The sequence below is a fragment of the Euphorbia lathyris genome, chromosome 8, assembly GCF_963576675.1.
Source record: "Euphorbia lathyris chromosome 8, ddEupLath1.1, whole genome shotgun sequence".
In the NCBI taxonomy this organism is placed as follows: Eukaryota; Viridiplantae; Streptophyta; class Magnoliopsida; order Malpighiales; family Euphorbiaceae; genus Euphorbia; species Euphorbia lathyris.
In genome coordinates, this window is record NC_088917.1 from 73,973,859 (window position 1) to 73,986,036 (window position 12,178).

Here is a 12,178-nt window from a genome sequence, read left to right on the forward strand (position 1 = left end):
ATAATAGAGTATTTAAGTAAATTCCCTTTAAAATTTAATATATATATATATATATATATAGAAGTGGGCTCTTGTGAGAACCATTTCCTAGGTGAGAACTCACCTTAGGTGAGAACCATCCAAAACTACGTAGTTTTGAGTAAGGAAATTTAAAAAAACGCTGCTGCATAGGGGAGGGGAGGATTCAAACCTGGCACTCCTCAACTACACTTCACACTGCTTACCACTGAGCCAATTGCTTTCCTTGTGTATATTGTCACGCGCTGTTTAATATACCAGTTCCTTTTAGCTTCTATTGTTTAATATTTGATGCATGCACTTATTAATATCGATTAAATATGCATAATAATAAATTATTAATAGAAAAAAAATAAATGTGCATAATAATGAATTATTAATAGAAAAAAATCCAAAAACATACTCTAATTTCTTATTTATTTAATTCCTCTATATTTTTGTAATTTATATTTTAAAATGTTAAGGACGATGTTCTAAATATTGTTACATATGTTTTAAATTTTATAATTTGTGTTCTAAAAATTAAATATAGTATTTTAAAAAAATAATAAATATATGTACCATTTTTGCATTTGTTCTATAATATAATTTATAACACATATTCTAAATAACATACCGTATGTTCTAAAAAACATAACGTATGTTCTAAAGTTTATATTTTGTGTTCCAAAAATTAAGTATAATGTTCCAAAAAATTAGTAGATATCTCGATCGTTTTTTCTTTGTTCTATTAATATAATTTATAACTCATGTTCGAAAAAACATAACACATGTTCTAAAAAACATAACACATGTTCTAAAAAACATAACGTATGTTCTAAAAAATATGTCGTACGTTCTAAACTTCATAGTTCGTGTTTTAAAAGTTAACATATATGTTCTAAAGTTTGTTTTAAAAAAATATATAGTTTCTGTTCCAAAAATTAAGTATAATGTTCTACAAAAAATCGGTAAATATCTGAATCGTTTTTTCATTTCTTCTATAATATAATTTATAACTCATGTTCGAAAAAACATAACGCATGTTCTAAAAAAACATAACGTATGTTCTAAAAAATATGTCGTACGTTCTAAACTTCATAGTTCGTGTTTTAAAAGTTAAAATATATGTTCTAACGTTTGTTTTAAAAAATATATAGTTTGTGTTCCAAAAATTAAGTATAATGTTCTAAAACAATCAGTAGATATCTGGATCGTTTTTTCATTTGTTCTATAATATAATTTATAACTCATGTTCGAAAAAACATAACGCATGTTCTAAAAAAACATAACGTATGTTCTAAAAAATATGTCGTACGTTCTAAACTTTATAGTTCGTGTTTTAAAAGTTAAAATATATGTTCTAATGTATGTTTTAAAAAATATATTTTCTTATATAACATAAATTACAAAAATATAAAGGAATATATTAAATAAGAAATTAGAGCATATTCTTGGATTTTTTTCTATTAGTAATTCATTATTATATGCATTTTTTTTCTATTAATAATTCATATTATGCAAATTTAGTTTTTTTCTATTATCGATATTAATAAGTGCATGCGTCAAATATTAAACAATAGAAGCTAAAAGGCACTGGTAAATTAAACAGCGTGTGGCAATATATACAAGGAAAGTAAATGGCTCAGTGGTAAGCAATGTGAAGTGTAGTTGAGGAGTTTCAGGTTCGAATCCCCTATGTAGCAGCATTTTTTTAAATTTCTCTACTCAAAACTACGTAGTTTTGGGTGGTTCTCACCTAGGGGAGGGTTCTCACTTGATCCCTCCCCTATATATATATATATATATATATATTAGAACTTGCACTTGAATTCAAAATTCTTAATTTAAGCGATTTGAGACTTTTTTAACTGGCAAATCTTAATTGTTTAATTATCAGAACTGATAGAGTCCTATATCATCTATATCCAAATGCGTATCCGGTTAATAAAAAAAAATAAGGTACAAAAATGCTCATAATTTTTATGGTCAGGAAAAATTTACCCCTAACATATAAAATGGTGCAATTTTATCTCTAATGTTATAGAGTTGGGTGAATTTGAAAAATAATTCATGGACCTGTCTACTCGGTTATAAATCTTGTTATCTACACTTCACATGTAAATTATTTTTATCAATCATTAGTAACAGATCATTAATATATGATTAGACGTGAATTTTAAAAAAAAAATTAAAAAATATACTTTCTATTGTACGAGTTGGACAAAAAAAATTAAAATATTTTACCGAATTTATAAATATTGATCTCCAATTTTATTATTGAATTACAAAAAAATATTATTTTTTTTTAAAACGAACTGATATGCAGTTGGTGTAGAATAAGGAACAAAATATTTGTGTGTTATAATAATGTTTGAAATTGACCAAACTTGTCAATATTAGGAATAAAATTGCTTTTGGCTACCAACGTTATGGGTAAAATTGTTAAAGGTAAAATTACTCCTAACTGTAAATGTTAGGGTTTTGTACCTTATAAAAAACGTAAATATTAATTTGGAAAGAATTTATAAACACTGAAGTATAGTATTGTCTTGATAATGAAACATTATGAAAAGAATTTATAAACACTGAATTTATAAACATTATGATAAAGAATTTATTAAGTTGCTATTTATAAGAATTCTTTTAGACGTTATGGTTTACTAATGATAATGAAACTTTTCCTTCATATTGAAAACCAGGAATTTTCACATGCACCTTAATGAGCAAGTGAATTTGCTCATTCACCGTTAGATATAGGCTTATTAAATCTAAACATCAGAAAGCTTTGAATCTCCACCTTAGGATTCTACTAAGCCTAGATCTAACGGTGAATGAGCAAATTCTACATGCTCATTAAGGTGCATGTGATCAAGACTGATTGAAAACACATAATAATTTAGAAGTCTCATTCAATCACAATGTCCCACCTAACTTTATTACAGGGTATTTGTTTCCGCCTCCTGTTGCCTTTTCATACCTGAAAAGTAGCATTTTACAAAAGCATGAATTCGTATTTTTCCAACAGCAAACGGCAGTTAAACCAAACGGGTCCTAATGGTGTTTGTTTTTTCGAGAGGAGCGTTTAGCATTTCACTCCAAACCACATTAAAATATAGCTTTTGGTTAGAGTTATACAACAACAACATTTAGTATTTTTTTTTTTTTTGAAACAGAAACTTTTAGAGCTTTTCACAAAAAAAAAATTAAAAATGAGCTTTTCGTGAAAAAAAAAATTATTTGATATTGACAAAAAAAATTATCGAAAAAAAAATAGTTTCACAAAACACATTTCTTCTTTAATGCTTTTTTCTATTTCTATAATATTATTGTCAAAACAATAAAGTTTTACTTCGTTCAATAAATAATTATTTTTAATTTTTAGATTGGGTTTGGGTTTAATATTTTGTTAACACAGACTCAAAAATGACACGACACGACACGAATACGATAATTATCGAGTTTAAGATTCATAGGGGAACAAACGACCCCTGAGAGTATAGTATTGTCTTGATGCGTATAAATAATAAGTTGCTATTTATATGAATTGTTTTAAACATTATGGTTTACTAATGATGATGAAACTCCTCCATCCTATTGAAAACAAATAATAATTTAGAAAGTCTCATTTAATTACAATGTCCCACATACTTAATTATGATTTAATTATAGCTTTATGAGATGTTGTATAAATACTTAATTATGGTTTAATTATCATATCCAAGTTCCAAAATCATGGCTAATTATGTTTCTTCTCTCGGTCTTCTTCTTCTTCTCCTTCTTTTTAGCCGCATAGCTATTAGTTCTAATACTAATTGCCAAGTAATCCCTCGTCTCTTTGCGAGGGAACCTAGTACGAATACTCCTTTAGTAGTTGGTTCTATCGAACTCTGGGATCCAAACATCGACTACTTTCAATGTGCTGGTGTACGGGTTTATCGATACACCCTTCAACCCAATCGCCGAACATTCCCATTTCACACCAATGTTGATCGACTGGATTACATCGTTCAAGGTTATTAAATTAATATATCAAATTAGTTTTAACATTTTTGGAAAAGTCTGAGTTTAGCCTGAACAAACGTTGAGTCGCCAAGTTGGTTATTCAAGACTAAATTGGTACCATTTTATGAATATTGAAGCTAAAATAGTGTTATTTTGTACATTGGATTAAAAAACATTGTTTAATTTCAATATTTGAAATACTACATTTTAAAATTCTTATTAAATTTTATTTTATTCAATTGTTTAGTTTCAATATTTCAAATACTGCATTATAAAGTTCTTATTAAATTTTATTTTATTCAATAGTATAAATTGGTCGATTATTTAAATTACAAATTTGTGATTTACTCATTATGAGTAAACTATATTAATGTGTAAAATCCAATATAGTTGGACAAGTCAAATTTAAATACCAAATTTAGTATTTAATAAATGTCTCTTACTTGTCATAAATATTGTATTTTTGGATATACAGGCAATGTGATATTTGGTCTGATAATTCCCGAATGCTCTCAAGAATTAGATGGTGAGAAAAATAAGTGTCACTAGATTCTTCGTGTTCACAGTGGTGACATGTTTTTTTCTCGTGCTGGAGAAACCTTTTTTATCAATAATGATGGAAATGAGAGTTTGATTATCGTTGGTATCTCTCGCATCTCCAACACTGACCCTTTCCGAGTAAGAAACAATAATATATAAAATTTACAAATTATCACTAAGATAAATAATTTAAAGAACACCTATATAAACAAAGATTCTCATCGTTTTAGAATAACTTTTGTATTTTTATATTTTGTTTTTGAATTATTTTAACTATTAAAAAATGTTTATTTTAATTGGTCACAGAGTTAGTTTATACATTGTGAAATACTGAAGAAAAAAAATACATATAAAATCTGATATATATTTAAAGAATCTTATAAGTTACGAAGAAAAATTATTATATCTAAATATATAATATTCCTTAAAAGTAGAAAAGGTTGACTTACTTTTTTTTTCCATGTGTTATAGATATTCTTCCTAGGAGGTCTCACAAATATCTTAGCCGGATTTTCTTCAAAGTTTATCACTAAAGCTTTCAACGTTACTCATGAGTTGGCTACGAAACTTCAAAGGCAGATTGACCTTAGGGGTAGCACCGAATATATGACTGGTGGTGGATTTCATTTATCCAGTTCACCAACTACTCCACCATGTCCAAAACAAGAGCGAAAAGGTCCCTACAATGTCAATGATGAGTCTTTATGCAATATTAACACGAGGATAGCAAAAATCTCTGATCCTTCAATGGCAGATCTTTTCATCCCAGGAGTTGGGCAATTGACAACCATCGACGTCCACCAACTCCCTATTCTTGAGTCGAGCCAACTCAATGTTACTTACACCCTTCTTCTAAAGGTGAGAAAATTTCTATTATGGTTTTGGACCTAACTGTTTATGGACTATTTTTGGCGTATTTGAGGACATAGTTTAGGAGCAACCGATGAAAAAACAAAATCTAAGGATTCACATTTTTTTTATCAAAATTATTATTCTTTTATTTCAATACGATTAACCATCAATAAAATATAATTGCATAAATTAAGTCTCTATTTATTAAAAACATTAACGGTAAATATCAAAATTTAGTATATTTGAAATTACATTTTTAACAGTTTGAAAATAATATTTCATATTTATGATGCAACTTTAGCAAAACTGTACAATTTCATTTAAAAAAAATTGAAATTTCAGGCGTGGATAAAATGAGTCACATACTTCTACCAAGAAGTAAATTTATCATACTTTTAACAAATGGAATTTCGAGGATTTGAACCTTCGACCATTTGGTCTAAGAGGTTCTAACTATGTTAATAAAGAGCTTATAAAAAAATTAAAATACCAGGGATTCATGATGTCTTTTCCTTTAATTATTAGAGTTGAATTGACTATAAAATTGTATATGATAATTTGCAGGATGTTATGAGATTACCCCATTGGGAAAATGGTTATAGCGCAATTTAGGTGGTGAAGGGTAAAGGCCATATTCAAGTAGTGGATGACAATGGAAAGAATGTGTTAAGGAAGGACAACTGCTCCTTGTGCCGCATAGCTTTTTGATGGCGGAACAAGCAAAGAGCGAGAGATTCAAATACTTTACCTTCAAGACCAACGGTAACCCAATTACCTCTGAGCTTACTGGTCGAAACTCAGTCATTAATTGCTTGCCATTGGAGGTTCTTACAAATGCATTTGAAATTAACAAGGAAGAGGCAAAGAAGGTGAAGTTAGGAAGGATTGATACATCCTTAGTTAAAATCATACCATAATATATCTGAAGATGAAGGCATAATATTAATTATGACTAATATTGGAAATGATATAGACTAATGTCGAGTGTTTACTTGATGTTGTAATAAATAAAAATTCTTAATATGAATTATATTTTGCGAAGAGAAAGGCAGATAACCTTTTGCTTAATGTAGGTTTTGTCTTTTTCGTGTCAGATTTTCTTAAATTATAGGCCTAATGCTTCCCCAGCCCCCTTAACTTGTTTAAATTGGTCATTTTATCTCCTCAACTCATCGAATGTCCTATTTACCCCCTTAACTTCATAAAAGTGGTATTTCTCACCCCCTCAACTTGTCCGTTTATCCCCCCAACTCATAGAATGTTCTATTTACCCCCTTAACTCCATAAAAATGGTATTTTTCACCCCTTACAATCTGTTATCGAAGCCTAAATTGATAACTTTTTTTAAACGTTAAACCTATATTTATGCTATTTTGTAAGTGGAACCTAAATTGATACTTCCCCAAAAATCATAGGCCTATTTTGGTACATTATCCTTACATATAATGTATTTAATTTGTTTATATTAATGTTCTTGTTATTTGTATTCTTTATTCGTTCTTTCTCTTTTCAACTTTTTTTACTACTATAAAGAGATAAGAAATACCATTTTTATGGAGTTAAGAGGGTAAATAAGATCATAAGTAGTGAGAAATACCACTTTTATGGAGTTAAGGGGGTAAATAGAATATTCGATGAGTTGAGGGGGTAAACTAAAAACACAATTTTCATATATTTCTATGTACACCATATATTTCTCTCTCCTAACCAAACAATAACTAATTACCTCAAACTAAATAGCTAAAATAAAATCCACGATTAAGCTTTAATTTTAGGAATAATTCTAAAAATAACATTTGTCTTTTCGTTGGTTTGCAAATTAACGCATTTGTTTTTTTTTATTGAAAAAATATGATTGAGATTCACACTCATTTGCAAAACCAATAATTTTTAGATTACACTGCCAATTTGATCGTTGATAATTTTAAGATAGAAAATTTCAATAATTGATGATATTCTATCAATTTTTATCTTTTTAGTTTTGAAATCATTTATGTGTTGTTTGGTTAGAAGCTATGAAGCACCGATACGGGTACGACATGGATATGACAATTTTATATATATTATTAATTAAGGTTCAAGAGAAAACTAAGAACAATTTGGAAAAATGTGCAAAAATACTCCTAATGTTGATAGCCAGAAGCGATTTTACCTTTAACGTTTGTAGCAAAAGGCAAATTTACCCACAACGTTGACAAGTTTGGTTAATTTGAGAAATAATTCATCCAAATATCTTATCAGTTATAAATCATGTCATTTATAACTTCACATGTGCATCATTTTATCACTCATTAATAGCATATCACAACCATATGAATAGACTTGAATTTTTAAAAAATAAATTGTATTTTGCATGACTTGGACAAAATATTTCACCGAATTTTAAAATATTAATCTCCAATTCTATTATAAAATCATTATTGTGAAATCTTGTTTCTAGAACCAATTGAGAGGCAACGTATGCAGAATAATAAAGAAAATATATGTCTTGTATAATAATATTTGGAATTGCTCCAGTTTGCTAACATTAGAGGTAAAATTGCTTTTGGCTGCCAACGTTAGAGATAAAAGTATACCATTTTAGACATTAGGGGTAAAATTACTCATAATTGTCAATGTTAGGGTGTTTTTGTACCTTTATGATGCCTAAATTTTTCTGTTGGCTTACCTAAAATTTACCATTTACTTATTTTTCTAAGCAAATAAACACTGAAAAATCAAGAATTTATTTTCTTATGCAATATTTTCTGGCAAACAAACGAGACCTTAAAAGTGACACATTTACACATGACTCGATTATACGATACAAAATTGATATGTTTTATAGTTTGGATTTAGCTTAGTAGGTAATTGACAACTTTTAGATTGACACCAAAATTTTTTATTGAGTAAGTGTTAATCTACTAACTCGAAAATGATACGAAATGAAACGATGATAATATTTAAAAGTATTATAATATTTTCTCATATTTTTAGTAAGTGTAATAGAATTACTAAGTATTATATGCAAACACCACTTCAATCTTTCATATTTTTAGATGACATCCTTATAGTAGAGACAGTAAAATTAAGCGTGACTTGTAATGACATCACATGAATCTACCATGATATTAACAGACTTTTGGATTGTCATGGTTAACATATTAAACAAAAAAATGATTTAAAACATTTAATATCACTTCAGCTATATTTTTAAATATCATCATTAATATATAGGTATATAATAAAATTATACATGACTCTGACTCAAAAACATGATACAAAATCGATACTAGCTCGACTAGATTGACACGGTTATATTACAAAAAAAAATTAGTTTAAAACTTACTCATTTGATACTAACCCGCACTTATGATAATAAAAGAAATATAAACAAAAAATGGTACTCCTTCCGTTTCATATTACATGTCATTTTAGAAAGTTGTATATAAGGATATTGGAAAAAAAAGACGTTGTTGCCCTTTATTTATTGATTTCAATATTTATTTATTCTATAATAAGTCCATTATTTTAATTAATTTCCGTAAACCCGCGTTTTATAGCAGAAAAAAAAATGACTTAACGTGTACTGATCATATAAAATGACATGTAATATGAAACAAAAAATAATCTCTAGAAAGTCATGTAATATGAAACGGAGATAGTATTATATAGAAAAGAATAACCATATTTAGCAAAAATATGATATTTTTGGTAATTTTCTCTTGGCCTTTTTACCCTTTGCTGATTGGATATTTTATTGGGCATCTGGGCTCTTGAACCATTTTTTTTTTAATTTTAATTCTAGAAACAATCTTGATTCTAGAAACCATTTTAATTTTAGAAATTTTTTTAGTTTTGATGTCATTGCGATGTTTTTTTGGTTAAAATAGAGAAATATCTGAAAATGGTGATTTGAAATTTTAAAAAATATTTCCATCGAAAACGTATTTTTAAACAACTTTAATTATTGAACTTTTCCATTTTGAGATTGCAAACAGTAATTTTAAGGTTATTTACTTTTACAAGTTGCCATGCTATTAGTAAATATGAAGTTAAACGATTTTTATGCTAGTAAATGTAAAGTTAAATGCTTTTTATGTTAATAAATATAAAATTGAATTATTTTTATGTTAGATTTTGAAGTTGAATGACTACAATGTCAGTGAGGAGAAAGTTGAGTGACCATGAGTGTAATTTACCCAAAAGTGTTTGATGTATAAATTGCACAAGTTGACCTGGACTTGAGTGGGTGGCACATTTTATCCCAAAGTTTTCATTTTATTTGAGTGAGATTATAAAAAAAAAAAAAGCAAAATACCCTAAAGTTTAGGATAAAATTTTACCTCTAATATTTAAAATAGTGTGATTTTACCTCTAACTTTGGCAGTCAAGAATAGTTTTACATCTAATGTTATCAAGTTGAATTAATTTCAGATATTATTATAAAATACAGATATTTTGTTCTTTATTCTGCATCAATTGCATATCAGTTTGCTTTTAAAAAAAATCATTTTTTGTGTGATTTAATAATAGAATTTGAAATTAATATATTTTTTTTTGGTAGGCAAAGGAAAGAAAAAACAAAACCCACAAAAAAAACTTAACTCGGGATTAGCCTGGGAAAGCTAACCCCAACCAGATCATCAGACAGCAAAGAAGACAGGAAGCCCGGAGGCGACGGGAAGGTAGAGACACCAAGCATCTTCTTCTGGCCCTCAGCAGCAAGGCGGTCAGCAACCCTGTTCTGCTCTCTGAAGACATGCCCAAAATTGATGGTATCGAAGGAGGAACATAATCTTTTGATCCCTCTTAATAAGTTTTGGCTGCCTAAACAGCTGGTCTTATTATCAGAGATACTTTTAACAGCTTCAAGGTTGTCAGATTCCATCATCAACCTTTTTAACCCCAGGTTCTTAGCTAGCCTAAGTCCAGAGAAAATTCCCTAGAGCTCAGCAGTGAAAGAAGAACCCACTCCAAGGTTCTGAGCAAAGCCAGACACCCAAGCACCTCCAGCGTCTCTCAGGACTCCACCAGCCGCGATCCTACCATCCGAAAGACAGGAGCCATCGGTATTTAACTTCACAGCCCCTTCCCCGGGTTTGCTCCAACCCAATAACTGGACCACCTTCTTTTGGCTAGCAAGAGGTAAACCCTCCTCTTTAAAGCTTTCAATAATCGTATTAATCTTTTTAGAAAAAAAACCATGTAAATTAGGAAAGGTAGATGCTCCTTCTCCAAAGATATCCGCATTCCTCCACTGCCACAGCTGGTGACAAACAACAGCAAAGAGAATGGCACCATGCTCAAGTTCAGGTAAAACCAACCCTTTAACTCCATCAATGAACCAATCTTGACCAGGGTAGGCCAAGAAATTAGGCAGCAAATAACCCGGAAGAACTTCCCTCCACACCTTAGTGCTCTGCTCATAGTCTCTAAGAGTATGGCAGATAGTCTCAGCCTGACCTTTGCATCTACTGCAGGTATCAGCTTCAACTAAGTGGCGTCTTTTCCTTTCCACGTTAGTGAGCAACTTGTCTTTAGCCCCAAACCAAAGGAAACTCCTAATACGATAGGGGACCTTCAAGGCCCAAATGCTCTTCCAAACAGCTGAAGGCGGAGAATCCGAGTTTATATAAAAAGCCTCAAAAGCGGATTTACAAGAGAAAGCCTCGTTATTTGTATGGGACCAGCAATGCCTATCCTTATCATTCTCCTCACTGCTCACTTTAACCCCCCAGATCTTCAGGAGAGATTCCAGTTTAAGGAAAGCCTCAAATTTTGACCAAATCCAGTCTCCCTCAGAGTCCACCACATCTGCAATACTCTAGTGACGGATCTCCATTGGCGGAGGAGAGAAACACTCCTATAATAAAGACTTCCCCCCAAGCCAGGTATCGTTCCAAAAGCTAATAGATCTGCCATTGCCCACCGACCAACCAATTCTAGAGCAGAACTCGGAAAAAATTGCATTAACCCCTTTCCATAAAAAGGAACAATGTTTAAGACAATATATTTCTTATTTTTATTTTTAATTTTTTTCACGTCTAATCATATGTTTATGATCTGTTACTAATGAGTGATAAAATGACTCAGATGTGAAGTGTAGATAACACAATTCATGACTGAGAAGACAGTTTGATGAATTATTTTTTAAATTGACCAAACTTGACAATGTTAGAGATAAAATTTCTCTTGGATGCCAGTATTAAAGTTAAAATTGTACCATTTTAGATGTTAGAAGTGAAATTGCTCCCTGCGGTAAACATTAAAAGTATTTTTACACCTTATCCTTTAAAAAAAAGTGATATCTTTCAATTCAGTTTCATTAAATTAAGTAGACTCTCAAGAAATTAGGAAAATGTGACTTTATGTTTCTAAAATAATCTAAAAACAAACATCTAACAGTTTAAATTTTTCTAGTGGATTAGAAAAATTAAATAGTATTTTCATTTTTTTTTCTTTTGCTAATAGAGACAATTACATGGTCTTTTTAGTATAAATTACAAAATTGACGTAATTGATAGATTGCTTTACATATTTAGATCTATTATACTACATTTTACCAAACTAAATACTTTTATATTAGATTTCTCAAAATACCCTTATTATATATATATATTAGGGTAAATCATTTATTAGTCCCACACTTTTTATCTAACATATTGTTTAGTCCTTGAATAACACTTTATAAGATCTTTATCTTTTGTCAATATTAACCTTTTGATCATTCTGTCTATTTATTTTAGATTTTTAACCGTTGTATTTTGTATAAAAAGACAGATAGAAAATAACAGAGTAACAT

General features: G+C 29.4%; 1 protein-coding gene across 2 annotated transcripts; it reads left to right on the forward strand.

The window, feature by feature from the left end:
* The first annotated feature begins 3,739 nt into the window (after positions 1-3,739).
* On the forward strand, positions 3,740-6,430 carry LOC136203792 (cocosin 1-like). Of its 2 annotated transcripts, none has more exons than XM_065995021.1 (3): positions 3,740-4,012; positions 5,014-5,400; positions 5,959-6,430. In XM_065995021.1, the coding sequence occupies exons 1-3, from the start codon at positions 3,983-3,985 to the stop codon at positions 6,004-6,006; spliced, it is 465 nt and encodes a 154-aa protein (XP_065851093.1). In that variant the 5' UTR covers positions 3,740-3,982; the 3' UTR covers positions 6,007-6,430. The 2 variants fall into 2 exon arrangements, with proteins under 2 accessions (XP_065851093.1, XP_065851091.1); XM_065995019.1 differs by lacking the exon at positions 3,740-4,012 and adding an exon at positions 4,529-4,680.
* The last annotated feature ends 5,748 nt before the right edge of the window (positions 6,431-12,178 follow it).